Source organism: Poecilia latipinna, unplaced genomic scaffold (assembly GCF_001443285.1).
Source record: "Poecilia latipinna isolate Pla-1442-1.1 unplaced genomic scaffold, P_latipinna-1.0 Scaffold175, whole genome shotgun sequence".
Classification (NCBI taxonomy): domain Eukaryota; kingdom Metazoa; phylum Chordata; class Actinopteri; order Cyprinodontiformes; family Poeciliidae; genus Poecilia; species Poecilia latipinna.
In genome coordinates, this window is record NW_015112791.1 from 77,456 (window position 1) to 94,822 (window position 17,367).

Sequence of the window (17,367 nt, forward strand, 5' to 3'; positions counted from 1 at the left end):
TTATTAAACTCTGAAAGCTGTTGGCTTTGTTAATATTCTGTCCTAAAATGCGGTTAGATGTGCCCGTTTTTATTTTTGAGCACCTGCCCCTTTAGTGGTCTCTCCACTGCCCTGCTTAAATGGATTATGATTTGCATTAGCATACACTTGGTGAAATAACCCAAATGTCTAAATATACATAGTAATATAAACTCTAATGTTGTTTTTTTAACTTGTTACCTGAAATTAATATGATCAGAGCGTAGAGACACCGGGTGTGTGGAGAGTGTGGGGCATGCTGAAGGTTTCCATGCTGCTCTGCATTATGACTCCCTGACAAAGCTGGCTTACAGTAAAATCCAAGTATATATTTAATTTAGTTATCTGTATTGTTCTGTTATTGTTATTATTACGCCATTTATTTAATGTTTACTGAATTAATTAATTTATAATTACATAAAATCTTGAACTTCTTGTATTTTTGCTGTTATGGAGATATTTACAACAAACATGATGGATTTAAACTTACATAATTAGGATGTACATTGGAAAATTTGCCATGGCCATATAACCAAACATGCACTTCTGCACATAACAGTAACTGTTTTTTGACTTGTGGTGCCCCCTGAGCAACAAGCCCTGTTATATTAAAAACTATCACATTCCTAAAGCCTTTATGCTATTAACATCTTTAAAGTAAAGCAGATCAAAACAAGTAAAAAAAAATCTGATAAATGGTTTGTTGAGTGGAGTAGAGACAGGGTAATCCACAAACAGTGCTTTTCAGAGGCAGGCAGTAACTAGTTACTTGAGTAACCTGTTTGGGAAGGGTTTTATATCAAACTTTTCACTTTTGCTTTCATAATATTATGAAGTATTGCTACTCTTACTTCAGTGGAAACTCTACTAAATGAAGAATGATCATGTTTTAACCAGAAATGCATCAGACACATCAACAGTTTATCTTAAAGTGAGACTGCAGTCTTCAAACTCTGTTATTTTCAGTCTTTCCTGTTATTAAAAAAATAGTGTTGCTTCTGCTTAAATTTGTTCATTTTCAATTATATTATTTATTTGTGTAATACTTTTTCATTATAGTTAAAAAAACAACAACAAAAAACAGCCTTTATGTTTTTGTCTGTCTCTCTCCATCTACTCTTTTGAGTCATTTCTTGGATGGCTGCTTTTTACTTTTACTTGAGTAAAAATATACCGAATTAGCTCTACTATTACCTGAGTAAAGTTTTTGGCTACATTACCTACTTCAGTTCTGACACTTAGAAAAAAAAACACCAGATTTTTGTCCCGTTATAATTGCGGGAGTTTGAAGCCAACGAGGCGCCCCTGAAGGCATCACAACGCTACCGGTGATGTCAGTTCACGGACGGTAGGAGTTTCCGCCAGCATGTGTGCCGACAGAGAGTAGGCCCACTGCTGGCCGTCGAGGAGGGGAGGAAAAGTGTGTTTACACAGACGGCTAACTGCCTGGGGAATCGTAGGGGAGAGGAAGTCAGCCGGCTCTGCGTCTGCCTGCTCCAACTTCCTGCTCAGAAAAAGAAAAAGCCCAGGATCCGATTTCAGTCCAGCACAACCGTGCAGACCAGGAGTCAGCATGGAAAAACAAGGGATCACACAGTCTTCGACGTAAAGTTTCGCGGAGTGAAGAGACCCAGCCGGAGATCGCAGGTAAAGTGAATCAAAACTAGCGATTCTTGACACAAAAGGGGTCTTTGTTGGCTATCGGGAGGTCTGTAAAGACAGGAACAATGCAGAGTGAGAAGTACCAGCTGTGCTTATTACCTACTTTATTAGAAAATGTCGCGGCTACGAGCTTCTGCTTCTAGGTGAACTTTCTTAGAAGTACTTTTATAGAGTTTAGGGCTGTGAAAGTAGAGATTCGAGTCGGACACGGTACCTTCTTCCGGTCCGAGCAACATCTTGAAAATGAGTCAGTGGGGCAGGAGGATGAAGCAGACCTCCGTGGGTGAATACATACACCCTCTGGAGGCTCTCTAAAGTGGAGCTCGGGTCTTAACTCTCCACAGACCTCCACAGCGCTCCGGGAAGTTTTCCTGAGGGCTTCTTATTGAGTTTTTCCACCGACTGTGAACAGGAAGAGAGCAGATTTGGTCATGGCCAAGTAATGTCTGCATACACCATCTAATCTCATTAGGAGTTTCCGTTCAGCCAACACACTGCGTGGCTTTGTGTTCACTGAGAAAGACCTCTTCTTCATCCGAGCATCAGGAGCAGGACTCATCACCTTCACCTCCTGCCCCCAAAAATCCCCCAGCAGAGATGTTCCTAGAAAGAGCAGGAACATGTCTCCAGATCTCCAGGCTTGCTCTAGGTTAGCACCATTCTCTTATAGGTCACTGTGTCAGTCATGTTGTAAGGTTTGTGCAACAGGAAGTGCAGGATCTTCTGTCTTACAGACGTTTCAGCTCGATGGTTCTGAACGAACGAGCTTCACTTTGTCTTTCGTCTAACAGCCACAGTGTAGTCCAGGTTCAGAGCAGGTCACTGGGTGGACCTGAGGAGACGGGACAATGATGTGATCTTTTGACCTCCTCCCTCTGGGATTGGAGTGGGAAGTGTGGCCGGATCGGGGAAACGCACCCCTGCTGTGGGATCCCCTCACCTCACCATTTGTCCTTGGAAGTAGAATAGGAGGAAGTCCTGACTTTGACAGGTTTGTGGTTTCACATGGCAGACAGGAGACTCTGGGGCAAAGCTTGTGTCGGAAAACTGGTCCCAGCCCTCTTTGGACGGTGAAAAAAAAGCTTCTCTCTTGTCACAGTTTTTCATTTGTTGCTTATCAGATAGCACTTTTTTTTTAACCAATCTGGGTAAACAGTGCCTTTTTAACATTTTGGCATCATATAACCACAAACTTCAGTGCATTTTGTAAGGACCTTAAATGAATATAACTGTGGAAAGGTTTTCATGATTAAAGTGGTCAATAGTCTATTGACCAGGAGAAGAAAGGTGAGACTGAATGTCTGCATTACTTTATAGTAAACACCATCCACACGGTGAAAAATGGTGGTGGCACCATCATGCTTTGTGAATGGCGTTCCTCAACAGGGATAAGGAAGCTGGTTAGAGTTGATGGGAAGATTGACGAAGGCTGGACAAAGGAAAGGTTCAAGATCCAGCAGGATGGCTCAAAACACCCAGCCATAGCTGCAATGGAACAGTCTATAGGTCGAAGCACATTCACGTGTTAGAATGGCCTAATCAAAGTTCCAGTCTCTAAATGTGTAAAGCTGGTTAAAAAAAATACCCTGAAATGCATACCATTACCCAGGTGAGTTTAAATAACTTCAGCCACAATCCCTTATCAATACACCAGTTTATTATTTTCTTATAAGCCCCGAACATATTTACTCTGTAATACAAACCCAATCGATCCTCTGTTGCTTATCTGCTTACAAACTGACCATTTGAGCCCCACATTGGTGCCACTATTTGTGAAAACTAGAGCAAAAACAAAACAAAACAAAAAAGTAAAAAAGGGATGCAGGATTTTTAATGTGGTCGAGCTGTTGGGGACAGAAAGCTGCTAGTCGGCAGACAGGAGCTCAGAGCTGCACATTCCTCCATTAAAGGAATAACCCACCCTGGGCCCGTCATGCTTCCTGTGGAGAGAGGGCCAGGTTGAACCGCAGCATATTTCTGGCTTGAGCTGTTGTTCCTGCTTGTATTTTTTTTTCTCTCCCCTGCTGCTGCTGCTACATTACACCATATTCTTTTACACACACTGTTCTATTCATGACAGCCTACACTCAGACGGGCCGTCCCCCCTCGCCCCAGACACACACACACACACACACACACACACACACACGAGATTCAGTCTGCATGCAGCTAAGCCGTGTTGGCAGGAATACATTTGAATCAGAAAGTGAGAGTGATGCGAGTTAAAGCGTTGCCTTCCGCTTGCTGCAGGTATGGACAGCGCCATCACCCTGTGGCAGTTCCTGCTGCAGCTGCTGCTCGACCAGAGCCACAAGCACCTGATCTGCTGGACATCCACGGACGGCGAGTTCAAGCTCCTCAAGTCGGAGGAGGTGGCTAAGCTGTGGGGGCTGCGCAAGAACAAGACCAACATGAACTACGACAAGCTGAGCAGAGCCCTGCGCTACTATTATGACAAGGTTATTCCAGTCTGACTAATTGTTCCCTTGCAGGGTTTTTTTTTAATTATTATTATTAGCTGAAAATTGGATTTTGTCAGGATGATAGTTTCTAGAAAATACTCTTTACTTCCTACTTCTCTTAGGGTGCATTCACACCATTCCTGTTTAGTCCGCTTTAATCCAACTCTAGTTTGTTCTCTCGGAAAGTTTGATTCGTTTGAATGCATAATCAAACTCTGATGCAGATCTGGTCCATCTATAAGGGTGTTTTCACACCTGATTGTCCAGTAGACCCGGTTCGATTAGGAACCAAAATTGCAGCATTTGTTACATTTTTGCTTTCACACTACGCTGTGTAAAACAATCTAAGTCGTTTGGAAAACCCTGTGCAAATGCACCCTTGGTCACCAATTGAACCGAGTCTACCGGACTTTTGACTGATGCAGTTGACGCTGTAATGAAACTTCAGCCACTTTCTCTTCATTGTTGCTAATGTTTGTGTTGCAGAACATCATCAAAAAGGTGATCGGCCAGAAGTTTGTCTATAAGTTTGTGTCCTTCCCTGAGATCCTGAAGATGGATCCGCAGGCAGTGGAGATGGGCTTAGCCACTGGAAGGTTTCCCCTCCAAGAGGGAGACGCACCTGAGCTGGATGTGGAGACGGAAGAGGAGGAGGACAGCGAGGAGGAGGTCCAAAGGAGGACCCTCGCAGCCTTGGGGGCGCAGCAGTGCCAAAGGGACTACCTCCACTCTGGCCTCTACTCGTCCTTCAGAATTAGCTCCTTGCAGAGGAGCCTGCGCGAGCGCCAGGACGAGCCGCGCTCCGTCATCCGCTTCGGTGCCAACGCTGGTGGGAGGAACTCCCCTCTCTCCGTCAAGTCAGAATCCTACGCCTCCCCAAGGGCATCCAGACTCCCCTCGCACTCCCACTCCCCGTCCTCCCCGCCGCACACCCAGCCCGGACGAAGCTGGAGCCCCGCCGCCGAAGAAGAGGACTCGGAGGACTCGGACCAGAACGCTCAGCCACTCAATCTCTCCTCTGGGCACAGGGAGCGAGCCCTGCAGCCTCCTGAGAAGAGGAGCAGCAGCAGTGGGAGGAGTAGCTCCACTAACAGCAGCGGGGACCAAGGAGATGAACTTCCACCCAAAAGCAAAAAGCCCAAAGCTTTAGAGATCTCCAGCCCGTCCCTGCTCCTGGCGGGGAGCGACATCGGCTCCATCGCCCTCAACAGCCCTGCGCTGCCTTCCGGCTCCCTCACTCCTGCCTTCTTCACCGCACAGGTGAGGCGCTTATCTCAGAACTTATCTCAGATCTTAAAAAGTCCCATTAGGAAGCCCAATGTGTGGGGGAAAAAGCGACACCATTTCCTTGTTTCTAGACGCGAGTCACTGTCTTAGGAGTGATGGGAAAACCCTGAGTCTGTTACGTTAGACTCCTAAGGTGTTTTCCACCCTCCTGGGGATCAAATGCTCAGACAGAAGTGACACAAGCAGTTACAACATTAAACCCACGGACAGGTGAAGCAAACAGAACAGTCCGCGGATCAAAACCGAATCCAGACCAAAGGTCCCGTTTTCTCAGTCACTTTAGATGAAGCTAAACATAGTCAGGAAGGTGTTTTGATGATGCGGCTGCTGAGTGTTGTATGAGGTGAACCATGCTCTGAATCTACCTTCACCTCTAACATGCCACAGCATGTTGCCACACCCTTCTCTTTCCCACTCTGCGCACCAGTAGTCAAACCGGATTCTGTCACTTTCTTCCAGCCCAAAGCGGTCCAACTCATAAATCACGAAAACACAAGAAAGCGGTTCCCGTCTGAACGGATGTTCTGATCAAACTTTTCCTGGCTCGTATCCATTTCCAGGTTTTCTTTGAAGTCCGCCCTGCTAATTCCAGTTTTGACTGACCTAGAAGAGAAAATAAATGCTGCAGATTTTGAATTTAGCACAAAATGACAGGATTTACTAGATTATTACCTTGTACTATCAAAGGGATTTTCCTCCAACATAAAAAAAGTGCATTATAGTACATTTTGTGTTTATAGAGCAAGGATTATATGAGTTCTTAGTATTCATGCATTTAATGACTAAGAAAAAAAGTCTGATTTTTCAGTGTTGGACCCACCTGAAAGCATTTACAGCCAATTAATCCCTGAGAGCAGCAGATCTTTGCAGTGTTTTAAGAGTCCTTAATAGATCCAGATTACACTCATTCATCACAATCTATTTTTTATTTTTATACCAATAATCCTGTTTTGGCTTACAGTAAATCTAAGCAATTAAAATCAAAACGTTCCTGTTACTTTCTCCATGACTAGCTCCTTCTTTGTGGGATGTTGTATTTTCGTCGCTAAAACTTCTCAGTATGATTAGGTTTCCAGAACAAAGATAAAAGGAACAGAAACACAAAGAATTTTTTTTTGCTTACAAAATGTCATAATTTAAGTAATACAATGTATTAAGATATTGATTATATCAAATACAATTAATAAGTAATTAAAATAAAATGTATCAAACTATTATGCAGGTTAATCCAAGTTCATTAAATAACATGTTTAAATGTATCAAGTAGATTAAATATGACTTGTATTATAAAGTTAAACATAATAAAATATTGACTAGGTAGGTATAAATGTGATTCATTAAGTAAATACAAACTAATTTAAAAAAATTAACTTAATTAAATGGGATTTTTAAGTTGTTAAGTTGGTTAAAAATTATTTGTAAAGATGAGTCAGCAAAGGCATTCAGTAAGTATTTTATAAATTTGCTGTGTTTGATTTGTCGCCATATTTTTCAGATAACAAAAAAATTGGTATCGGCCTAAATCGGAATCGGCAGGTCAGAAAATTGCAATCGGTGCACCTGTAGTTAAAAATAATAATTTTTAATAAGAGTCTCATTGAATATTCTGACAACCTGTTTTTTTCCAGAGGTTTAAAAAGGGAAATAATTTTTGCGTGGTGACATAATGTTTACACCAACACATTTTTGATTTAACGAGCGTTTGTCCTGTTTTTTCTATTACTACTAGGTAAGGAGCCCTTGTAGCAACAGGTCTGTTTCTGAGTCAAATATCAGTCACATTTTCAGCTCATAAATAATGGAAACCTACCAAATTAGCTGCCTCATGACCCGACAAGTCACTCTGTGATGCTCACATTCTTTATATTTGTTTAAGGTGGCACACTTTTGGATTGTGGCAAAAATCCAGACTCGGTTCTGCATCAGCTAATATTTGATCATCCATTTTAAATAACAACGTATTTACTTTGGAGGCCTTTTTTTTTTTTTTTAAACAGATCATGCAACACCGACATTAAGAAAGGTATTAATAGTTTTCCCAGGCTGCTGTCTGTTTACGGGTGAAGAAATCAGAGGGAAAACAGGCAGTTTACTGAAATCTTCAGCAAGTGGGGCTGTAAAAGAGCGGGGGGGGGGGGTGGAGGGGTGGTCCCTAAGTGATGCCATATGCTCCAATAATTCCATTATTAATGGGAGCAGGGCTGGGTCCGTCCTCTGCAGCTCTGGATCACGTCGCTTAGGTGACACAGGGAGAGAAGTGTGTGTGTGTAGGGGGGGAGGGGAATAGATGTAGAAATTGATTTCATATGTTTTCTGTCTTAAGGATCAATGCCCCCCACTACCCCCCAAAACCCCCTGTATTCAGGAGGAGAAACCACAGACTTCCTTCCTGCTCCCTCAGTTTGTTTTTCCAAACGCCAAAGCGCATCCATTTACCGTTTCAGCATGTTTCACATTACTGAAACCCCTCAGAGCCACGTTTTCCCAACTTCGTTTCTCCCTTCAGTCTTGGGGAAAACGTTTTTTTTTTTTTTTTTTTTTTTTAAATTATTTTTTTTATTTACCCGTCTCCTCCCTCATATGTTTGGACTTCTCGCTCACAGACTCCGTCGGGTTTGCTGCTGGCTCACAGTCCGCTGCTGTCGGGGATCCACTTCTGGAGCAGCCTGAGCCCCGTCGCCCCGCTCAGCCCCGCCCGGCTGCAGGGCCATGGCTCCCTCTTCCAGGTAAGAGCTGTGGCGCATGTGGATGTGGCGCCGATAAGCGGAAGATAATAGGGGCCAAAAATAGCAGAAGAGAATAACAAAAGGTGCAACACAGAGAGTAATTGCTTACTGGAAGCTCTTAAAAAAAGACAAAGGAGGAAGTGGCATGCTAGTAAAACACGTGCTTCTGCAAAAAAAAAAAAAAAGAAAAAAAAGTTGGTCAAGATTTTGCTTTTCAGCAGAACTTTGCTTATAAATATTATTTCCAGTACGTTTTATTTTTTATTTGCAAAGCGGCACACACCGAGAGTTGAGAGACATGCTCAGACTTTGGAAGCGGGTCCTGGAGAGGTGTCCTGTTTCAGAGCTTGTGAGAGGGAGAGGAAATCCTGTGAATACTTCCTGTTTGAGCCCAGGGGAGCCAGGCTGAACAGGGTGGACTGGTTTGAGAGCTGCTCCTCATTTATGAAACGCACACACGCACACTGAAGACACTACCTCTTCAGGCACACGCAGATATAACACTTTGAACAAATAATACACAGACTCCTCATTCTGATGTGGAGCTTTAGGGTTACAGAGATGAAGAGGAAGGAAGGAAGGAAAGAAGGAAGGAGGAGGGACAATGAATTAAAAATTAAAGAGGAAGAAAAAAAAAACAGGAAAGCAGAGCAGTGACAATGCTGCAGTTCCTTACCGGAAAGCAGCCACCCGCTAACTCTCGGCCTCGTCTCTTTCTCTCTCTCTCTTCTCTCCACAGTTCCCCAGCCTAATCAACGGACACATGCCTGTCCCCCTCCCAAACCTGGAAGGAACACCCTCCTCCCTGCTCCTGTCCCCCGCCACCCACAAATCCTGATCCAGGGACTGTGAAAGAAAAAAAAAAAAAAAAAACTCCAAGCATCATCGTTTAAAGTTTCTCAGTCGTCCGTTTGCGGTCGAGTTCATGTTCAAATAAAAAATTTTTAAAAAATACATAAAAACAAAAAAAACAAAAACAATAAAGAGACGTGACCTCACTCCTTTTTGCACTTGAGTTGCTCCAGATTTTAGTTGTTGAAAGCACTTGGTAAAAAGCCATACAGCAGGACGTCGGAGACGTCTGTGGTAGAGGAACAGCACATTTTATCCACAGACAGTCTCATTCTCTGCAGAAACTTGTTTTTTTTTTATCTTGTACAAACATTATTTTTCTCCTCTTTACAAGGTGAAACTACTGGTTTCACTAATGTGGTAATGTAATGTATGCACTATGCTTTCCAGATAATACCAGCTGTGCCTTATTGTCTTTTTTTTTTTTACTTTATTACAAAATCTTTTTAATGAAGACGAGATTTCTGATCAATAAAACAATTTGTAACAGTTATGTACTTTTTTTTTATACTGGACTTGGCATACAGTTATGTATTCTGTATATGTTTTGTATTGTAAAAACTGTCATTTCCAATAAATAAGGCATTGAATGCGTGAAAACGTAAGTTTTTTATTTTTTATTTTAACAGCCTTCTGAAAGTATTAGAAGCAAACTGCTTGTGTTAGGTTCTACTCGGGGCGTCAGATTAAACGAGGCAGAATAAAAATTGCATGTCAGACTTTGTAGTTCTATTACACAAAATCCCATTACTTACTTTAAGGTAACCTGGTTAAAATAAAATAAAATAAAATAAAATAAAGTCAGCCGCTTGTTCTACATTTTGTTTCGTACAGTGCGTGTCTGGACCCTCGACGGCTACTGAGAAGCGATTACTTCCTGGATTTTACCCAGTTTGGCCGCTAATGTTTAGCCGCTAATGTTTAGCCGTGACGCTATGAAAGCTTACCCGAAATAGCCTGCGCTGTAAACACTGCGAAGAGGAATTTTTATATATATATATATATATATATATATATATATTTTTTTTTTGTATTTATTTTTATTCCTTCTGTGCGTCTTTGGGAGAGACTCTGTGACAGCAGCGACAGAAACATGAACAGTGCATGGTGATGCGCATTTTGTTGCTGGAAAAACAGAAATGTCGTCAAGCCCAACTGTTATTTGTGGCTTTTGTCTTGTTTTTTCTAAACTCAAAAAGTAATGATTCACCGGTCGCGTTTTTTGGGGGACTTGTGTTTGAACGTGAAGTTGCTCATTGGAAATGAGCAGAGATACATAATCAGCCCCAGAATATTTAAAATACTATTCTAAACAACGTTGTTGGAAGCTGTCCTTTATTTTCCATTAATACAGAAAATAAACCTCTAAACGTTACATCACTGACAGGCGGCGGTGTATATGTTTCCTAACTGTGGCTAAAGCTGCTGCTAGCTGGTTTACTCATGATCGGAGGCTGGTTGGAGAATGGTAAATTGACAATGACTAATAACGGTTATCTAACACGTAAACACTGTTTTATAAAACACAGAAAGTGAACCTCTAAACGTTACAGCGCTGACAGAGTATATTTTTTCCTAAATGTGGCTAAAGCTGCTGCTAGGTGGTTTACTCTCCGATCGGAGGCTGTTTATTTTATACACAGTTAGAGAATGGTGATTTTACAATGATTAATAACAGCTATCTAACACTTAAATGCTGTTATTATTAAACTTACCTTTTATTATATCCTTAAGATTATGAGAATGCGGGAATTTTTCAGCTTGGTTCCCAAGGCAAAATCACACCGGAAGTAAAGATAGTTTTAAAAAAGAAGTTTTGAGTTATGGCGGCCATTGTCTGACGTCACTGTGAAAAGGGTCTATTGGTAAAACCACAAGCGGAGTACAATTCTAAGAAAATTGACGTCATTGCTCACAACTTCTTCTGTTTGCTGATTGGCTAGCTTGAAATTCTATCAGAGAGAATCCACCTCATTGGGAGAAAAGCTTAGAGTGAGCCGTGATTCAAGCTAGCGGAATTTCATACGAAGGCGATGGCAAAGTAAGATGGCGGAAGGTGGGAAATTATAAGGGGTATGAACACTTCTCAGGGAAACGGAATCTGATATAAAAGACAAAAGCAAAACATTTGTTTAAACTTTAAATTTAATTTGTTTTACTCTGAAAAAAAAAAACTCAAAAATGGGAGTCATCTCCAACAAAACCCCACACTGTTATTCATTATTCACAAATAAAGTTAAAGAATATTATACAAAACATCTGTTGTAACACTGGCAGACGAACGATGAGACTGAGGGGGAGGCAGAACTAGAGATAGCATCTTGCTGTTTCAGGAGTTCACTAGCTGTGGCATGCAACATATAGATGGAGCCGAGAAAGAAAACAAAAATTACGTCCCCCAGAATAAAGTAGAACATTGAGGTGTTTCAACGAGGATTTCTTCCAGTAATGCCCCTGTTAGCATTTCCTCTATCCCTACTTTTGTCTCATTGGTCATGACTGAGAGCATCCCAGGACGCAACCTGCGCTTTGCAGCTCGGGTATCATCTTCCAGTCGGGACGAAAGCCATCACTTATCATATGAAACCTGGCTTTGAAAGCCTTCAGAGCAAGTGGTCACAGATGATTTATGCAGCACCGTTTATAACAGACAGAACATTTGACCTTCCTCCGAGTTGCTACAGAAACATTGCTACGTCTGCGAACAGCACAACAAAGAGCTTTCAAGGTGGAGTGAACATGTTAACAGTGAGCAAAAAAAAAAAAAAAAAAAAAAAACTAAAAAAAAATAAATTCAAAAATATATCACTTCAAAGCTCAAAAAAGAAAAACAAAAAAAGGTTAAAAATCTATACAAATGGCATGTATTCATTAAAGTGACTGAGCCAGTTAAATTCTAAACAGTAGTTTGACTTAGCAGCAGCAAATTCAATAAATATAAATGTACAGTAAATAAACGTCTCTTATTGGAGCCAGGTTTGGCTGAACCCGGGAGAAGGATGGAGGGATGGGGAGGAGTCGTACTGCGGACAGGTAGCTTTTCCCAGTATTTTGAGGGGGAGGAAGGAAGAGGAGTGATGAAGATGATTTAAACACATTCATCCATCCATCCATCCATCTTGAACTGATCTGTCTGCAAGGAGGTCCTTCTCATCAAAAAACAAAAACAAAACACAAAAAAAGTAAAATAACAGTCCGGTCCAGAGTTTTTAAAACAGCATGCTTTGTCTTCTGTTCTTCCCATTGCCTGGTGGAAAAAAGAGAGGAAAAACACGGATCAGAACACAGTTTCTGCAATTTAAAATAAATGGTTTTAAAGCCAGATGATGGATTGATTCCCTGCAGGTGAGTGTCTAAACTCATACAAAAAGTAATCAGAGTAAACATAAAACAAAGCAACATGTTACATTTTCTTGTTAGCATACGCAAAGGTTTGTGGGTAATGAGTCAGTTTAGAGCTTGAAGCCATTTTGCACGGCGGTCAAGCTGGAGACTCGGGGATTTTTATAACCACCGTTGACCAATTCACAGTTACATTTTCTAGCTGCAATATATAGCTATGGATTAATGGGTAGAAATAAATCAAGTAGGATTAGCAGTACTAGAGCATCATTTGGTTTTTTATTCAGGTAGTATCCCACTGACAAACAGGATATTCCTTCAGGAAGATGAAACGATTTGTTATTATTGATCTCCACTGATTATTAGTCTGATAGCTACTCCATTTTATTTCTATATTAAATAAGTGCTAATAACATTAGCACATTAGCAGACAGCATAAAGTAAGAGGAAAGAAATAGCGTCAGAATAGTGGCTTTAAATTTGAAAAGATGTGACAGAAGAGTTCACACCCTCAGATTTGATCTGTTTTCACGTTTTCTTGTCACATATTCCAGATATCCAAAATGAAATATTAATTTTACACATTAGATGTTGTTCTGGGTTTTTGTCACCTCCCAAATGAGTTTTTTTTTTACCCCCCCCCCCCATTGACTCATTTTGTTAAGTCAGCCACTGCTGGGAAGGTTCACCACTGTTCTTTCTTTTCTCCACTTGTGGGTAATAACTCCAGAGGGTAGTTTGAGTCCCACAACCTTAAAATGTCTTTGTAGCCATTTTCACACTTGATGTCAATGAGTTTGTTTTTCCTCCTGCTTTTGAATTTCTTCAGATCAGGACATGATGTGCTGCTTTTACAGGCCTGTTAGTCAGGCAGAGTGAGTGTTTTGTTGATTGGATGTGAGGCGCTAATCGAACCACGGTAAGGAATGCGAAACTGAACCTGAGCTTTGCTTGAAAATCATATCAACCAAAATAATATTGAACCGCACAACTCTATGGTTGTTGTGTTTTTTTACCCCCCACTATAGTTGTATGCCAATTAGAAATTATTACATTCATACAATGTAATGTACTGGAACACTTATCGTCATAGTTGTTCTTGTGCCAATACCTTCTTGGAAACCTAAATGCTTTTATTTTCAAGGCTTTATGTAAGTAAATAAATGAATAGTAAGTGAGTTTGTGGTCAATTCATCCCTTTGCAGGTTGGTTCCCCTAAACAGACCACTTTACAGTTTACTTTAGGTCATTTATCATGGTAGTTTGGTAATAAAATGCTAGAAATGTTTTTATTTTGTTTGAATTTAAAAAAACAAATTCTATTGCAAACCATCATCAGTGACTGTGGCTCTGATTCTCATTGACTGATATGAAGTGTGAACCAAAACAACTTGCAAAAGTGTTCACACCTCTGAACTTTTTCATATTTGGCAACTACAAATGCTGGTATTTGTGTGTATTTGTGTCAGATTTTGTATAATTTAATGTCAGTATAAATATAGCTGTTCTGTAGAAGAACAAAGAGAACCACGACGACCAATAAATACAGTGTGGAGAAGTTTAAGGTTGTACTAAAGACCGTCTGTGGTGTAAAATACCTAAAGTGAAACAGGGTGGTGGCAGCATCATGCTGTGGGGAATGCACAAATAAGTATTGTGATGGGAAGAGACAGAGTGCTGTTTCCTGAAGGTAAACTTGTTGCAGGCTGCAAAAACGCATGCCTCACTGAAGATAATGTTTTAATTTAAAAAAATGCAGCCTTATTGCATCATCCTCACTTTACAATCATGTACTGTGTTCTACTTCAAAATCCAAATAAAACACATTAGAGTTCACAAATAAATAAATACTTCTGCCAGGTAGAATCCCATGGCTCCTCTGAGCGTCTCACCTGATTCTGCATGCGAGGAGCTCCGGTAGCCGGGGTCTCGCTGCAGCTGCACCTCCTTCAGTGTGAATATGGACATGTCTGCAGAGGAGACACAGTCTGTCACCTTTCGCTATAAAAGCTCCGACCGATCCCCTCCGCTCTCTGGAAGAGCTCATGAGCCGTGCACCTCCCTGGCTGCATTTCTGCATCACAATGCGATTACTCACTCTCTGGCAGCGTGTGCACGCGCGGCCCCAGGGTCCTGAAGTACGGCTGCCTCATTGCTTCATCGGCAGAGATCCTCTTTTTGGACTCGTACTGAAATTTGGGACAAAGCGTTGGCTTACGGTTATTAAAGAACAGCTTAAGACGGAGCAAGTATCACTGCAAAAAAGACAAAAAATATTTTTCGTCCGGTTTCTACTGCAAATATCTTAGTACTCTTTAATTAAGACAACTTAGAAATAACTTTTCAGCAAGAAACACAAGCTTGTTTTAAGCCAATAATTACTTAATACTGATGAAAAATACTAGTTATAAGTGAAGTCTGGGAAAAATGTGTCTTTCCACTGGCAGATGATTTCACTTATACTTTTTCAACAATATTAAGAAATTATTGACTTTAACAAACGCCTATCTCCTACTGAAAAGATACTTGTGACTTGTTGGGATTTTAACAAAAATATTATCCTAACAGTAAGCCGCTCTGCTGTTAGCACTGCACCATTTCTGTCAGGTAGCCAGTGACTCACTTTTAGGAATGAAGACAGCAGTTCGATTCCGTCGTTATCCAGCCTGCATGGAAAGGGGGAGAGCGGGGATGGGAGAGAGAAGGGGAGTGGGGTCAGTAAGGTGGGGTGACTCACAGATGCTGGCGGCTGTAAGGAAGGAAACTCGGCCAAACAGTCAACTATTCCACAGGATTTCCTTACAGGAAGTGACAAAGCACACACACTCCTAGCTAAACAAACCCAGCTACACGAACGTCTACCATTTAACTGCTTTCGGTGAGCTCTACTGCTGTACCTCGGCATCACGACAAATACTTGCTCGTTCCCACTTTCAATACGAGGACTGGCAGAAATAAGCGGGAGGTTATGTCAGTGTGAAGGTTGTTAATAAAATAAACCCTCATATCTTACCAAGTAGCTTCGGTCTGGTCTCTTGTGCAAATATCTTGAAATAAGACAAAACTAACTTAAAAGTAACTTTTCAGCAAGAAATAAGAGTTTGCTTTAACTCAATAATTCCTTAAATATGAATGAAAAAGTACTAATTGTAAAATCTGACTTTTGTCCTCTATCATAAATTAAAATGTCTTGCTTCACTTACAACTAGAACTTTTTTAATCAATATTAAGGAATTACTGAAGTAAAACAAGCTCCTACATCTTGCTTAAGAGTCACCTTCAAGGTATGTTTGTCTTATTTCAAGTGCATTCAATGTATTTGCACTAAAACTAGATCAGAAATAAGGTAATATTTGCTGTTTTTTGCAGTGTAACAGAGAATGAATATCTGTCCTACCTGGGAGCATGATTGATTAGCGGCTGTGGCTTGTACTTTGAGAACTTGTAGGACCTGAACTCATCGATGGAGGATATTCCAGGCCAGCTGTCTTCTGTAGGAGTGCCTGTGTGGGGACATTTAATCGCAGTCAGACTTCACTGCGCCAGCTGGAGGAGCTTTTTCATGCACTTAAAGTGTGTGTGTGTGTGTGTGTGTGTGTGTATTTGGTGGAGGGGTTTACATGCCATGGTTGATGAGATTAAAGGCTCATGTTCAAAAAGTTTGCTTGTTTTTTTCCCGTCACCAGGGGGCAGCACTGACCTAACAGTCTGAAGATGAGATGCAGCTCGTCCTCCACCGTGGAACCGGGGAACAGGGGCCTGCCGGCAGCCATCTCGTAGAATATGCAGCCCACTCCCCTGAAAAGGTCGACAGATGGTGGAGGGGGGGTCACCAAGAGAGGACCGAGTTCAACTTTAACCGACGTTCGGTGTCGGGTTCCCCGGAGCAGGGCATTCAGAGGCTGCTTTCAATCCGTCACTCATAAAACTCACGCAGCGCTTGAAGCGTCGGTGAACTCTTTAGCCTTTAAAAGTATTGTAAACCTTTTCGTGTTTTGTCAAATTAGAAACAAACAAAACAAAACGAAAAAACTCTTTCCATAGGAACTCTGGAGGAGCTGTAGAGCAATTTTAGTGATTAAAACAAAACAGTTTATCAGTGGAGATCCAGTCATATGCCCAGAGAGCGATACAAAAAACATTTAGCAGCAATATGAAGTACCTTTAACCCCTTTATCTAAATTATTCTTCATTTCTGGCTTCCATGCAAAGCACTAAGCATGGCAGAAACTTTTGACTAAGACCTCACAGCGACTATGCTACTGTGCCACATGGTGGTGGCGACCTGACAGTAACATTTACCTGACTGGCACACAAATAAACCTTACAGGAAGAGACTAAAGTATTACCTCAAGGGTGCTGAACACAAATGAATTAAAAAAAAAAATAAACTTTTCACTCACTTTCTTCAGATTTAGTAAAAAACAAAAAGTTAAATTTCACAAACATTTTTTAATTTGTGTTGGACATTAAAAACTATATTGCAATTAGTTTTTCAAATGTAATAAAATGTGACAAAGTTCAAAGGTTATGAGTACTTTTATGAGAAAACAATAAAAGGAGAGGCATTACACTTCTGTTTGCACGCAGACCAGACTGAATCTGTTCACAGGGAAATCTCCCTGTTTTAGAAATCCATCAGCCCTTTCCTCCACAGCGTGGACATATGGAAGTAAAGGCTTCCTCCCCGCAGAGTGAGGCCCACTCACCACATGTCTATCTGCGTGGAGTATTCAGAGGAGCCCAGCAGAACGTCCGGAGGTCGATACCAAAGCGTCACCACCTCGTTGGAGTACGTCTTCGTGGGCACGGACTTGGCCCTCGCCAGGCCTGTGTTAAGCACGTTCACAAAAAAAATAAAAAATAAATAAATAAATCAGAACAACCACACAGAAAATTCCTCAAAAGTGAGGTCGTGTTCAGTGGAGATTTGGGTTATTTTTTCCCCCACAATAAAAAAAAAACAACAAAAAAAAAAAAAAACAGAATTAGGGGTTTCGCCTGGGGACCCATCACAC

At 41.3% G+C, this 17,367-nt stretch overlaps 2 protein-coding genes across 2 annotated transcripts in view; one reads left to right on the top strand and one right to left on the bottom strand.

The window, feature by feature from the left end:
• The first annotated feature begins 1,363 nt into the window (after positions 1 to 1,363).
• LOC106946078 (ETS transcription factor ELK3) lies at positions 1,364 to 9,607 on the top strand. Its single transcript, XM_015030196.1, has 5 exons — positions 1,364 to 1,665; positions 3,931 to 4,139; positions 4,629 to 5,402; positions 8,033 to 8,155; positions 8,895 to 9,607. Exons 2-5 carry the CDS (start codon positions 3,933 to 3,935, stop codon positions 8,991 to 8,993), a joined length of 1,203 nt encoding a protein of 400 aa, XP_014885682.1. The 5' UTR covers positions 1,364 to 1,665; positions 3,931 to 3,932; the 3' UTR covers positions 8,994 to 9,607.
• Positions 9,608 to 11,134: 1,527 nt separating this feature from the next.
• Positions 11,135 to 17,367, bottom strand: part of LOC106946079 (cyclin-dependent kinase 17) — a 43,950-nt gene continuing 37,717 nt past the window's right edge. The window contains exons 11-17 of the mRNA XM_015030197.1: positions 17,059 to 17,179; positions 16,050 to 16,147; positions 15,747 to 15,852; positions 14,973 to 15,015; positions 14,448 to 14,538; positions 14,242 to 14,319; positions 11,135 to 12,254 (exon numbers count right to left, since the gene is read on the bottom strand). Coding sequence (XP_014885683.1) covers positions 12,217 to 12,254; positions 14,242 to 14,319; positions 14,448 to 14,538; positions 14,973 to 15,015; positions 15,747 to 15,852; positions 16,050 to 16,147; positions 17,059 to 17,179 — 575 coding nt within the window. The 3' untranslated portion in view covers positions 11,135 to 12,216. The remainder of the gene's footprint in view (positions 12,255 to 14,241; positions 14,320 to 14,447; positions 14,539 to 14,972; positions 15,016 to 15,746; positions 15,853 to 16,049; positions 16,148 to 17,058; positions 17,180 to 17,367) is intronic.